At 44.3% G+C, this 14,651-nt stretch overlaps 1 protein-coding gene across 5 annotated transcripts; it reads right to left on the reverse strand.

The window, feature by feature from the left end:
• Window positions 1–1,266: 1,266 nt before the first annotated feature.
• numa1 (nuclear mitotic apparatus protein 1) lies at window positions 1,267–14,640 on the reverse strand. Of its 5 annotated transcripts, none has more exons than XM_048982035.1 (24): window positions 14,482–14,640; window positions 14,162–14,215; window positions 13,951–14,036; window positions 13,756–13,838; window positions 13,569–13,657; window positions 13,412–13,486; window positions 13,231–13,321; window positions 12,959–13,088; window positions 11,791–11,927; window positions 11,422–11,530; window positions 11,205–11,322; window positions 10,887–11,027; window positions 10,631–10,750; window positions 6,318–10,520; window positions 5,983–6,192; window positions 5,259–5,410; window positions 4,906–5,131; window positions 4,274–4,481; window positions 4,042–4,175; window positions 3,183–3,512; window positions 3,030–3,098; window positions 2,607–2,870; window positions 2,476–2,515; window positions 1,267–2,158 (listed from the first exon to the last, which is right to left on the reverse strand). In XM_048982035.1, exons 2-24 carry the CDS (start codon window positions 14,201–14,203, stop codon window positions 2,064–2,066), a joined length of 7,152 nt encoding a protein of 2,383 aa, XP_048837992.1. In that variant the 5' UTR covers window positions 14,204–14,215; window positions 14,482–14,640; the 3' UTR covers window positions 1,267–2,063. The 5 variants fall into 5 exon arrangements, with proteins under 5 accessions (XP_048837992.1, XP_048837991.1, XP_048837989.1 ...); XM_048982034.1 differs by having other exon boundaries at window positions 2,500–2,515; window positions 4,882–5,131; XM_048982032.1 differs by having other exon boundaries at window positions 4,882–5,131.
• Between the last annotated feature and the right edge of the window lie 11 nt (window positions 14,641–14,651).

Raw genomic sequence — 14,651 nt, forward strand, 5'->3', positions numbered from 1 at the left:
CCAGGCAAACACATGGTTCTCCGTGAGTTATCTTCATTGTGGGAAATTATGGAAGAATTTGCAAACTACCGTAGAAGGTTGTCCTTTTATTTTGAAGGATCACTTTGTTGACATCAAGACATTGCAAAATGCCGGCTGCAGCTATGTGGCTGACTAGAGGTAAAATGTAACCTCTATAGGCCTGAAACATTGTGTGAATTTTTGCCGTCTTTATGCAAACGTTTATTACGTCCGTAGATGTGAAATAATGCTCCATCTAGGCAAAACGTTTCAGATGTATTAGTCCTATTGGCCTTCCATACATCCGAGATTTGCAGCAGGTCTCAGCAAGACATAGCTAAGATTTACTGCATAGCCAAATAACCGGTATTCAGGTAGTCTGGGCTAAATGTACAACCCCATTTCCAAAAAAGCTGGGATGCTTGGTAAAATGTAAATGAAAACAGAATGCAATGATTTGCAAATCATATCAACCATTTTTTTAATTGAAAATAAAATAAAGACAACATATCAAATGTAATTGTTTTATGACATATGAATTTGATATCAATGCATTAAAAAAAAGGTTGGGACAGGCATTGGTGTTGTATCACTTTGCTGTTTCCAGCTAAATACAGGTTTATATGATTCGTAAATCATTGCATTCTTTTTTTTTTTACATTCTACACATCATCCCATTTTTTTTTTGGAAATGGGGAAGTGAACGAAGTCCCTTTAAAATGGGGTTTCTTAAACCCAGCAAGTTATCCAGCCAAGCAACTAATCCCACATTGAGATACTGGAAGCATCCATTGTGATAGAAGCAGTTTCCAAACAGCAGCTTTTTCATAAATTACAGCTTTATGAAGTCGCTGACCTATGGTTTGTCGTTGGGACCGATTTTCCAGTTCAGACCTGTGGTCATTTGAGGCTGTAATATTGTGGCGTTTTGTAGTTATGTTTGTGCCGGACAGAGGTTTATACACACAAACACTACTGCTGTTTACCAGGACAGGCCCCCTTCATCCGCGCGCGCCGCCATCTTTGTTCCTCTTTGCTTGTTTTTTCCTTTTGTAAACTGTGTGGCTGATACTCCTTAAGCCTCCGTCGATCTCATTCGGCAGTCAGTCCTCTTTCACGGCAGACGCATACTACTAAATATGTCATTTCCAGCTGCAACTGTAATCTTAAAAAAATTGATTTCAATATATTTTTTTCAATTGTGTAACTTCTGTTATTTTGTCCACTTTCTCCATACCTGAATAATTGAAAAAAGCAGACAGGAAGCGCAGTCTCAAGTGCTTTATTTCAAAAGGAAAGTGACAAGCAAATAAGTGACAGGCCAGCAAGCGACAAAGGGACACATAGAAATAAACAAGCAGCTAGAGAGCACAGCGAGCCCCACAAGCAGAGCCTATCGGGCTTTCAGCTGGCGGCAATGCGAGAAGGTCTGTGCAAACAGTGTGAATGTGACGTGCATGATTATTGGGGGGGGGGGGGCAGCACTTCCATCATCCCCCCCCACCACACCAAACACATTCACAAACATTGTTTTGATTGCATCTTACGGCACCGTTTTAGGGTTACACTTTCCTACACACCCCACAACCTGCAGGAATCAATGCAGGGGGGTTAGCATATTCACTAGTAGTGGCCTGAGAACATAAGTTTTGGTACCTAACCCTCAAAACGTGAACAGGAGCAGCCAGCTCAGCCAGGCAGGGCCCTGCAATGCAGACCCGGAATCTCTTTCCAAATCAAACCTTTGTTTCCCCTCAAATTACTCAATGTCTCAGGCACACCGTGAAAAGGTCGCTAACCCTGGTAATGTATTAAGCTCAATTTCAACACACCAAAAACGTACAAAATAAAAATTCCATCACCGATGGATTTGTAGCTTGTTGCGCTCTGGTAATACACAGTAATCATAAAAAGTGACGATATAAAATTATAGTGTATGAATGCTAAACCAAGCCTTAGGAGACTAACATTCTTCAATGACAAAGATGAATAGAACTTTGACTGGTTTTATTAATTGCACACCAATTAAAATAATTACCCAGTTTAAAAGGATAAAATGTTCTTTAGTTTGAATGATGCTTGTCTGGGTGTGAAGCATCAGGCCAAACCAGAACAGCCGCAGCCGTCATATCTTCATTCGTGACCGGTACGCCATTATCTGGAAAACAAACACACGTTAAAGGCCCCCCTCCGTCATTTCACAGGTCCTGACAAGTCCCCCAGCAGGGGTATTAGGAGACACATGGTTTGCAGCACACATCCTGCCCACAGCTTGTAAGGAAACAACAAACCTCAACGGTGCAGTGTCACCATGAACCATCGTGAGTGACAAAGCAGGATGGAAGACACCTAATGACTAAGTGCTTAATTTATGGCATGAAGCGTGCAAACTGACTGCAACACCAACCCTTTACTGCCCAGTGACCGAATCCCCACCCAGTGGAGAAGGTGGGTAATACACAGAGAATTTAAGACCTGCATGGTAGGGGGGTCGACTACCTGTTGAGTTCACACTCTGCACAAAGACACGCATGTTCAGAAACTTCAGCACATAATCCTGGATTTGGTCTAATTAAATGTATATTTGTGACACAGGCCTGACTCACCTTCTTGGCACTGGCGGTGATTTTGGGGGATTTTCTGCAGTTGATCCTGGGGGACCGGCGTTGTGGTTTGGCCGCATCGGTTTGGGGAGACTTCCTGGAGCGAGGGATCTTGTTGGTGCCGGATCCGCTGATTTTACTGATGGAGCCTGGGGACTTGCGGGTGCTACTCCGCATCTTGTTGATGCCTCGCTGCAGAATGCTGTTCTTGGTATTCTTGTGGGGTGTGTTGTCAACACTGAACATCACCGACTGCCTGCGCTCAGCCTGCGGGACAGACAGGTTAAGTTGATGTGCAGAGTAAACGCTGCCAGCCCAAAGACGAAAACATCCCTCAAATCATATCCTGCTGATTTTCCTACACCCTGCAGAAAATTGGTCTACTTTACTGGGGGAAAAAAAGGCCTTTCATGCCTGACATCTTACAGGAGTATTGGGAGATTTGAGCTGACTGCTCTGCATTGGTCGAGGAAAGCAGCTTGACATCTTCTTAGCCTAGGAGAGAAAAAGCGTAGAAGGAACATCAGCATCTTCAATGCCCACGTGTAGAACTCTCCCCCCACTATCACCCAAACTTACTTCCGGCGTGTCCGACTCCAGCAAGTTATCGCCTTGGCGCTTCAGGGAGACGACAGACCCTCCTGCATTCTGGCCAACAGCAGAAGCCGGCTTAGGAAGCACCGAGACGCGACGCGATTCCAGCCCGGCACCAATCTGGCCAGGGAGCATGGTAGAGCGCCGGGAAGCCATGCCTTCCCCAATCTGGCCAGGGAGCATGGTAGAGCGCCGGGAAGCTATGCCTTCCCCAATCTGATCTGGGAGCATCGAAGCACGTCGAATCGTCTCCATCGGGTCTCCAGTCCTCAGGTCTTCGTCTGTGATGTTAAACAACGGCATCCCCAGGCTGGGCTGCAGGGAAATGGGGATGACGAATCAAACCTCTCTCTTTCACACCACATTAAGAGAAACTCTTCACGTATTACAGCGTAAATAAATTTAAGATACATTTCATTAAACTAAAATTAGCTTGACAGAAGATTTACATTTAGTTTTTGCAGTGCAAATTAAAGGGGCAGTTCACCCCAAAACTGACAAAAAATATTTTAAAGTGATCTATTCATCAAAGTTTTTCTGCTGGGAGCTGCCTAGTTTTGGAGACATCGATTCTCTGAAATATAATGGGACTGAATGGCATTTTCCCTGCTGTGTTTAACGGGCCAAAAAAATACATACATCAACCATATCACTGCACAGAAGATATCACCAGGGTGCTCGTGTTTGTGTTTTCTGCAGTGACAGGATTGATGCATGGAGTTTGATAGAAGAAAAAGTTCCTACATTAAACTGCTCACTACAAAATCTGAATTATCTTGGAGTTGGACTTCAAAAGCTTTAGTGTAATAAAAGCAGTTTACAGCCGGCCAATCAGCATTCTCACCCTAGACTCCAGAGGGTAGCTGCTCTTCAGGTGGGGCAGACAGGCTTTATTTCGGGCCTGGAGCTCAGCGATGCGCTTCCAGTTGTCGGTGATGTCGGGTTCATTTTCGGCACCCACACAATACGTGCTGATGGCTGACGGCCCAGAGACCACAGCAGACTCTTACAAAATGCATTTAACGTGATACATACTACAAAGAGGAGAGGGCGCCGTCTGCAGAGGAAGTACTCACCGCGAGGCGGGACGTGGCTGTGAATGGTGCTGCGCCGGTATCCCGGCAAACTCAGGAGGTGGTCACTGCTGCCCCCAACAGGCTCCTCAAAGAATTCCATGGAGATCGGACGATTTCTCTGCGAGGCGATGTTGGGAACCGATTGGGCGGAGTGGAGACTGGAGAACAGGCTGTTCTCACCATCGACCTCGGCTTTGCCTGGAGTCTTCTGCAAGCGAACGGGGGTCCGTCAGTAACAAGGCAAGCAAAGGTGCAACAGGTCCATAAATAGGCATGACATCTGTGATCTGTGCAAAACATGCTGCCACAAAAGTTACATCAGAGTCAGCAGATCCAGCAGAACGTGATGAGGAACAAACCCTTTCCTGGCAGTTCAAAGAAAAACTGCAAGTGTATCAAACATATGGATGATATATTCATAATGCAAGTCTATACTAAAATGGTCAGTACAGAACAAAATCAAGGTTACTGATCCACATTAGGAAAATTTGACACATTTAAAATTCAAATGTTACATGAACTTCAGCACATATTTTACACCAATAAAATCATGGTGGGGGGAGGAGGAAGGGGGTGGTGAGGTGAAGGAGGGGGTGTGTGCCCTTAACCTTAGTCATGGTGATGTTGATAACCTGTGTGGTCCGCCGGCGAGCAGAGTTGCTCTTCTTGGTGGAGTCGATCGCAAGCTCGCCCAGCGACATGATGCTGTTCTCCAGCTTACGCTTGGGGCAGTTGCTGGCCATGGGGGTGAAGTAGATGGTGTCTATGGAGTCGTCAGCCAGTGCTCGCCGCTTGGCCCTCAGGCGCTCCGAGCTGCGCACCAGCGGCGTGCTGGACTCCTCACGCGCCAGCGGCTTCCTAGCGGTCAGTGGGCGGAACCGCAGGTCAGTGCTGCACCATGTCACGCGAACATCACTCAAAACGGCACCCAACTTCGGCATTAAGGCTAAAGCAGGAGGGGTCACGGTGACGCGTGGAAGGTTACCAGGTAGCACTGAGAGAGTCTTCCAGGCTGTCCTTGCTGAGGTCTGCTTGCTTCTCATTCCGTTCCTCTTGAGAAGGAGGCTTGCAGGTATTCAGAGTGGTGTCCGTCGCATGCTTTGCATATTCCCTCAGTTGCCTGTCAGCATAGTCAACCTTCGCGCCCCATAAAGACACAATTGTAGGAGGGGTAAGGACCCTGGTTCCTTAGATCATCTTCGCTCCTCTCAGTTCCTCACTCATGTCTCAAACCCGAAGGCGACCGGGCTCTCTCTGCAACTGCCCCCCGACTTTGGAATAATCTCTCGTCCAACATTAAGTCCTGCTCTTTGATTGCCGAGTTTAGGTCTAAAGACCCACCATTTTCTCCTGCTCTCTGCTCAGTCTGAGGTTCTCCTAGGGTTCTGTCAAGTCCACTATTAAGTTACTTTACATTTCATTTTAATAACTACATTTTAATTGCCCTCTTTTTCTGATGCTTCTTTTATATTGCCTTTAAATTTTAGTTTTTTTATTTTCTTATTTCTTGTACGTTTTCATGTTATTTATGCACTAGTATACCACATACGTAGTATTTTTCAAGTAATTCTTTCTAAACTGGAAAAGCACTTTGGGTCAACTCCTGTTTTTAGATGTGCTATATAAATAAATGAGTTCAATTAAGAATGGAATAAACTAAGCTTGCAGATAAATGAGTATGCGAAGCCCAGCATTCGCCTGACACCCACCTGAGCCTGCAGGCTGTTCACTTTTAAGGTCAGGTCTTTCTCTGAGAGCTTGGCCTGATCCAGCTCTATCTGCAGCAGCTTCATGTCACTCCTGAGTACCTTCACCTCCTGATCTCTGCTCTCAAGTGTACTCTCTAGCGTTTGAGCCTTCTCCTGGACCTCCAGCAGCTGCTGCTTCTTCCCATTGTAGTGGGTCTTTGTCACCTCAACCTAGACCAGATAAAGAAAGAAATCCACATACCCAACGTCCATTAGCACAAAAGCAAAACATCAATAGTCTTAATAGGATTTATAGCCCAAGACTCTTAAGGCATTAACCATTCTCCATTACTGACCTGAGCTTTGTAGCGTCCCAGTGCCTCAGTTTTCACCTGCAGCTGCTCCTGAAGTTCACCAATGAGCCTCTCGTTCTCCGCCTTACACTCCTGTAAGGGGAGAAGCACAGACAGCTTCTGCCCAGCAAGCTTCAACTTGCTCTCCAGGGAGACCTTCACCCGTTGGGAAACCTCCTGCTCTTTCACCATGGACTCCTTCAAAGACAACAGCATTTCATTCTCATTCCTAAGCACCGAGAGCTGCTGCTGGTGCCTCTTATTAAGATGCTCAAGTTTAGTAGTGTGTGCAAGGATCTCTGCCTTGAGCTTCACTATAGTCTCTTCCATTTCTTTCCTTTTCAGATCCTCAGCTATAGCACGAATCTGGAGCGCATCTCTTTCCATTGACTCTTGCCTTATGACGTCAAGCCTTTGCATGTCCTCATTTAATTTTTCATTCACAGCAGCAAGAGAGGTGGCAGTATGAAGCTGTTCCTTCAGTTGGGTTACAGTGGATTCCAACTCCATACGCTGAGTCTTGACCACATAGTCCTTCTCCTTCATCTCATTATGCAATGAGTCAAGTTGGGATTTCCTCTCAGAGGCAAGAGTTGATGCCTCAATGACGTGCCTCTGAAGCTCAATGAACCGCTCTTCTAATTCCTTATACTTTGCTTCTTCATCCTCCACTGCTCTAATTCTCAGCTTCTCTCTCTCTCTCACCTCTTTATGCAGCAAGTCTAGCTCTGACTGCTTCCCAGAAGCAAGGGTAGATGCTGTCCCTAACTGGGCTTGAAGCTGAGCAATGTTCTCTTCCAGTTCCTTATGCCGAGTCTCCATTTCTGCAGCTTGGATTCTCAAGCTGTCCCTCTCTTTCAGTTCTGCATGAAGTGATTCTAGCCGAGAGTCCTTCTCAGTAGCAAGAGCAGATGCTGTCCCTAACTGGGCTTGAAGCTGAGCAATGTTCTCTTCCAGTTCCTTATGTCGAGTCTCCATTTCTGCAGCTTGGATTCTCAAGCTGTCCCTCTCTTTCAGTTCTGCATGAAGTGATTCTAGCCGAGCGTCCTTCTCAGTAGCAAGAGCAGATGCTGTCCCTAACTGGGCTTGAAGCTGAGCAATGTTCTCTTCCAGTTCCTTATGTCGAGTCTCCATTTCTGCAGCTTGGATTCTCAAGCTGTCCCTCTCTTTCAGTTCTGCATGAAGTGATTCTAGCCGAGAGTCCTTCTCAGTAGCAAGGGTAGATGCTGTCCCTAACTGGGCTTGAAGCTGAGCAATGTTCTCTTCCAGTTCCTTATGTCGAGTCTCCATTTCTGCAGCTTGGATTCTCAAGCTGTCCCTCTCTTTCAGTTCTGCATGAAGTGATTCTAGCCGAGAGTCCTTCTCAGTAGCAAGGGTAGATGCTGTCCCTAACTGGGCTTGAAGCTGAGCAATGTTCTCTTCCAGTTCCTTATGTCGAGTCTCCATTTCTGCAGCTTGGATTCTCAAGCTGTCCCTCTCTTTCAGTTCTGCATGAAGTGATTCTAGCCGAGAGTCCTTCTCAGTAGCAAGGGTAGATGCTGTCCCTAACTGGGCTTGAAGCTGAGCAATGTTCTCTTCCAGTTCCTTATGTCGAGCCTCCATTTCTGCAGCTTGGATTCTCAAGCTGTCCCTCTCTTTCAGTTCTGCATGAAGTGATTCTAGCCGAGAGTCCTTCTCAGTAGCAAGGGTAGATGCTGTCCCTAACTGGGCTTGAAGCTGAGCAATGTTCTCTTCCAGTTCCTTATGTCGAGTCTCCATTTCTGCAGCTTGGATTCTCAAGCTGTCCCTCTCTTTCAGTTCTGCATGAAGTGATTCTAGCCGAGAGTCCTTCTCAGTAGCAAGAGCAGATGCTGTCCCTAACTGGGCTTGAAGCTGAGCAATGTTCTCTTCCAGTTCCTTATGTCGAGCCTCCATTTCTGCAGCTTGGATTCTCAAGCTGTCCCTCTCTTTCAGTTCTGCATGAAGTGATTCTAGCCGAGAGTCCTTCTCAGAAGCAAGAGTAGATGCTGTCTCTAATTTGGCTTGAAGCTGAGCAATTCTCTCTTCAGATTTGTTATGCTGAGCTTCAGTTTCTGCAACTTGACATCTCAGGTTCTCATGTTCTCTCTTCAGTTCTTCAAGTTCTCCCTTAAGCTTTTTAGCAAGTTCTTGCAAGGAGGTAACCTCATTTTGCAGAGCATCTTTCTCCAATTTACAGTGTATGAGGGCAGCGTCTGACACCTTCATACTATGCTCCACAGAAACAACCCGTTCCTGCTCAACAGACAAATCTCTTTGCAACCGTATAACTTGACTAGTCTGCATTTCAATGGAAGAGGCCTTCTCCTCTAACAGTCTCTGAGCATCAGATAACCTAATTTCAAGAGTAGATATGGCTTGCTTTTGCTCCTCAAGTCTTTTCTCCTGCAGATCTTGAAAAGCTGATGCCTTTTCTTCCCCAGAATGGATGTTCTGCATTAATGAATTTATTTCTTCCTCTTTTGCCACCATTGCCATCTTCAAATTGTGAACCTCCTTGTCCTTTACAACTATTTCTTGTTTGTACATCAAGCATCTGTCTTCTTCCTGTTTAAGTTGTTTTTGCAGTTCCTCCCTTTCAACTTTTTCACGAAGACGAAAAGCCTTTAATTCTTCATCTTTGTTAGAAAGCTTGGTCTGCAAAACCTCAATTTCAGTCTCCTTTTGATGTGCAGATTCTTCCAACTCATTCATCTGAAAGCGCAACAATAGGAGCTGTTCCTGCCGTTTCTCAATACTAGACTGCAGATCAAGCTCCATATCATCTTTAGCTTTCTTCACACTCCCCAGTTCCATCTGGATTTGCTTCATCTCCTTAGACAGAACCTGCATTTCGTCATCTTTTTTTGCCAACTCTATAGCTTTGGCCTCCTCTGCCAAAATTAGCTTGCTTGACAGAGCTTCGGCCTCTGACCTCAACTTTAATATCTCTGCTTCTCTTTCCTTGATTGTGAGGAAGGCTTGATCGCGTGCGGAATTTAGTCCCCTTTGCATCTCTCTGCCCTCCTCCATCAGCTTTGCCATACAGGCTTCAACCTGCATTTTCTCCTGCTGCACTTTGCTCAGTTGCTGGCCCAGGTGCTGCACCTCCACAGACATATTCTTTGTCTTCTCTTCAAGCTTCCTCATTTCCTCCATCATTTGGGATTTGCTCTGGAGCTGAGCTGCAAGGGTCTCTTTATGTTTGCTTCTCTCCGCTTCCAGCTCATCCCTTAAACCTTTAGCACATTCTGCTGCAGCAGAGAGTTCATCACGAAGAGCTATATGCTCCTCAACAATCTTTTGATGATCAGCCAGCTTTCCTTCATAAACTCCAAGGATACTTTCTGCTTTATGCAGCTTTCTCTTCAGAGACTCCACTTCTTCCAGGTGGCTGGCTCTTTGTGTTTCACTGTCCAACTCCAAGCCGTGACATCTAGATCTGAGATTATTCACTGTAGCTTCTATAAATGAAACTTTCTGCTCCAGTTCTTGCTTCTCTTTTCTGAGCTCTGACAAGAGAGACCGCTCCATACTCTGTTGTTCTTCCAGGAGTACAATCTGCTGGTTCAGCTTGCAGGCTACCTCTTCTTTCTCTTGCCGAAAATGTTGATACTCTAGGGCAATGGCATCCATTTCCCTGGAAATGGTCTCCCTGGCCTCCATCAGCACCACCTGTTGGTGGGAGATCTCATGCCTTTCCCGAGCCCACTCCTCTGCATTAGAACGTGCTTCCTCTTCCTTTGCATTCAGGACAGAGCCAAGGTGATCTACCCTCTCATGAAGTTCCTGGATTGTTTTCTGGGCAAACCGTTCCTGTTTTTCCATCTCCTCTGTCAGGTTCTCCACCCTCTTACGTTCCACATCTACCTTCTGACTGAAATTAGTCACAGCCAACTCCCTCTCCTGAACAGCTTCTGTCAGAGATGCAATATGTGCTGTTAAGGTTTCGATCCGTGCTTCCAGTGACACCCGTTGCTCCCTTAATGCTTGTTCCAATGCCTCCTTCTCACCCCGGTGGACAGTCAGCATTTTATTCAGCTCAGATACAAGTTCTTCTAAACGAGCTTTCTCGGCCTCGAATTTGGTCTTTTCTACCTCATGCATCATTTCAATTTCTTTTTTTTCCTTCTGCAGTTGAAGGATGATTTCTTGAAGCCGAGACAGCTTGTTATTCAAGTCAGCAATCTCTTGGTTCAGTCGTTCCCACTGTTAAACAAACAATATAATTTCAGACACAAATCATGAATCTGGAAGACATCAACTCAATAGTTCCAAGATGGAGTTAATGTAGTCTGTTGCAATACAATATGAATTACCTCCATAATGGGACCCATGACTTCACCTCCCCCCAGAGTTTCAACCTTTGCCTTGCTAAGTTCATCCTCAAGAATGGAGATCTTTCCCTGCAGAATCTGGATTTGCTCATTCAAGTACTCCTGGAGAAGGAAAACACCAAGCAGCTAGTTGCCAAATGATCAACATAACTCCCAAAGGTACATCAAACCAATAAATGACATAACAGGAATCTCTCTCTTCACAGAGGGCAAAACAAGCAGCCAATAAATATCTTACCTTTTGAGAGAAAGCCTGGCCAAGTTCACTCTCAAGAAGAGCCCTCTTACTTTCCCATTCCACCTGTGAAGATTCCTGCTCTGCACTCAGTTTCTCTACAGCTGCCTCAGCACTTGACAAGCGAGAAAAAATCTCTCGCATCTGGAATGGAAGGAGCCAAGACACCCACCATCTTTATCAATCCGGGATACTGCATTTTGACTTGGAATGCGGTTCTCAGAGACAATCCTGTTGCCTGACATGCAGAAGTATCCATCCATCTGAACAAGTTGCTTTTATCCACTACTTTTTCCCCAAAGAGTGCTGCACATGTTTTACCTGGACAGAGAGAATTCCATTTTCTTCTGTTAAGTCATCAATCTTCCTCTCCATTTGAGTTTTATTTGTTTTCAGTTCTTGGCACTGCTTCAGAACATCATGCAACCGAGTCAAGAGCCTGTAGATTTAAATAAAAAAAAAGGTTTACCCAGAGTGGCCCACACATTTCTCAGCCCCTCACTGCTGTAGCTTTTCCAGGTCTCTAGTCCCTCCTCACCCTTCGTTTTTTCTCTGCAGTTGCTCAATCTCCTTAGGCTGTTGCTCTTGTTCCTCGTTGTCCCTCATCATTCTCTGGACTCTGTGCTGAAGCTGGGAAACCTGCATCTCTGTGACAGAACAGATCAAGCACAATCGCAAAGGGTCTGCTTTGAAGTAGCCTGGACATACCAATATACAAATCAAATAGCAATAGTCTGGATATTTCCAAGGGCTGGTAGATAGTACATGTCAAGACACTTAGAGGCACTGAATAAGTCCTGAACAAACAAGTCAGACCAATCACACTCTGACAATAGCCCTAATGTGTGACAAGTCAATCTTCTCCAGAACGTTTACATGCAAGAGTTACAGCATCACAAAACCATACCCCTCTCTGTGATGATCTGACTGCTGCTGGCAAGCTCTCGTTCCAGCTCATCCCTCATCTCCCTTTCCTGGACCAACTGCTTCCGCAGTTTCCTAAGCTGAAACTGAGGTGTGTTTACTACATCCTGTATGGGTGACCTGCAAAAACAAGAAGTACTTCTGTGAGGGGCAGGGGTCGCAAAGCACAAAGTTTTAGGCAAGGGTCACAGTCGTCCATTAAGTAACACGAAATCTATGAATCAGAAAGACACCAGACGAATACTTCACAATCGGAGGTGCAACGATTATTCAACCGAGTTGACTAAAATCGATTACCAGATTTGCCAAATAATTTAATAGTTAACACACACACACACACACACACACACACACACACACAAGTGTGGGAGCATTTAACTCCAAAAAAAAAGGTTGTCAGTTGCAATTCGTAAAACTGACATTAACTGACATGGGAACATATCCTCTACAACAGAGCATCTGAAGAGGAAAACTCATAAGTCAAGCAAATAGTAACGTGGACACTGTCAACAAGACATCCTACCTCTCCTGGAAGATCCAGGAGTCTCCCACATATTTATAGTGGCTCTCCGACTCCCAATATGATATGCAGTGTCCCAGAAATTACTACTGTTATTTTTTTTGACAGTGAGCACATACACATGAGAGAGAGAGAGTGTGTGTGTGTGTGTGTGTGTGTGTGTGTGTGTGTGTGTGTGTGTAGGGGGGGGGTACTGTTATACTGATGTCATGCGTTGAATGTTGAGCGTGTGCGTGTTTCAGTGGTGTGGACCGATTCAGCATGTGTATGTCCAAGTGTGTCTGTAATTTTGCCTTAAACAGCCTTACATGCTGGCTTTCCTCCATTTCAGTACAGAACTGTGATTGTAAAATTTTGTTGAAACGGAGTGCAGATGGACAGCAGAATGCATATTTCCATCCTTATTGTTAAAATTAAAAATTTTGGTTTTAAATTTTAACAGGATGAATGGATATTGGATTTTTATATATAAAATAAAAGTTAGATGGTAACTGGGCAATTCTGTTAAATTATTCATTTCAATAATCGATGGATTAATTAACTATCAAAATAGTCATTTGTTGCAGCCCTATTCACACACTGTATCAAGCCATAAAATGACTAAAGCAGAAGGTAAAAGGCAAAACGTTACCCAACAGAACTCGATGCCACAGTTTTCAGCTCCAGGAACTGAACTTCTGGCCTCCGTCGTCTGGAGAAAACTGGCGACTCCTCATCACTGAAACTCGACAAACTGGATGCACTGGAGAAATCAAAAATTGCTAGAGACAGGAAAAATATTACCAGTTAGATACATTGTAAACGTAAAAATCCCGAACCCACTGAAATAAATGTATTTGAAAGGCTAACATGCAAAGTGTACACATAAAGAATCCTAGCTGTTCTACATATGAAATTACTCACATTGTTTTTTGAGAATTTTCTCCAAATTATCACTCAGGTAAAGGCTGTCTTCATTGTTCAAAACAAAGCGAAGTACATCAGCTAGCTCCACCTAGATGAAAAGGCATGCAGAAGACAGCATGCTGGGTCACAGTACTGCCCTGAGAAAACAGAAAATGTCTTAACAAAGGGGGCATCTTACCTCTATGTCATAGCCCAGTCTGTCTAGTCCCAGCAATCCGTTCATGACAGAATGGTACAACAACAGAACAACCACCTGCAAAAATCATACATCGAGGTAACCAGTACTGAACACATCACAACGGGGAAAGAAAAATATCAGCCCATAACGAAATTACCTTTGATAGCTCGATATCAAGGTTTTTGCCTGTTAGAATGTTGTCCCAGGATACAATGGTACCTCTGTCAGCTTTATATCTGCAATCCTCTGGAGTTCAGGCAAGTTTTCAGACATATATACAGTGATTACACAAATATAAAATTACACAACTAACTAGCAATGAACAACCATAATGTGGCCCTTACTTTGTAAAAATGCAGATATAAAATCCATTCTTCCCTGCAGGGGCAGCTCCAAAACAGCGTCCACTTCCGTTTTTTGCCTCTTTCTGTTGGAATGTACACCGATACACCACATTATGCATGTTATGTAAACATGCACCTTTCGAAAATAATGGTTATCGATTCTACTTTTGTATCAATATGCATCATTTTACTCACAATTGGTGTATGAGTTTCAACAGAATGACACCGTCTTGTAAGAGGAAGATGTGGTCTATTGGACTGTCCAGATGGAGACTGTTTATCTGCCAAAGGGAAGAGAGACACATGGAAAACAGCAAGAGAAACGTGAAAACAAAATGGCACGTTATAAAAAAATGTATAATCATATGCCGAATAGATGGAACTTAACCAATATATAAAAACTTACCCAGTTTAATAAAGCCTCCTCTTTTTTTCTATGAAGAGCCATCTTGGGTTTCGACTTCGAAACACAAAACTGCAAATAAGCACTATCATAACACAACACTGCAAATAAACACTTTCATACACTAGAGGCTTAAGGAGATTACATGACAATTTATGACAAAAGTTGCCATCATCGAGCCAGTAAGATCATTTCCGTACCACCTACAGCAGCGTTCCGACAACCGCTACTTGCTTCTCGCATTAGCACAGTTACTTAGCTAATCACCATCGGCAAAACATATTTAGGTGCCTTGTATTCTAGATAAACTAAGTAAATCGTACCTTTAAAATCAAGCGTAGACCATCAGATGTTCTCTTTAAGTTTCGAGTGTTATTTTCATCTGAATTACCAGCAGTTCACAAATAAAATTTCGCCCTCGACATACAAGAGCAAACATAAGCAAACGCTCATACGACTAATTTCTTTTTTAAAATTTCTTCACTGGGTGTTT

The sequence above is a fragment of the Brienomyrus brachyistius genome, chromosome 17, assembly GCF_023856365.1.
Source record: "Brienomyrus brachyistius isolate T26 chromosome 17, BBRACH_0.4, whole genome shotgun sequence".
NCBI classification, from domain to species: domain Eukaryota; kingdom Metazoa; phylum Chordata; class Actinopteri; order Osteoglossiformes; family Mormyridae; genus Brienomyrus; species Brienomyrus brachyistius.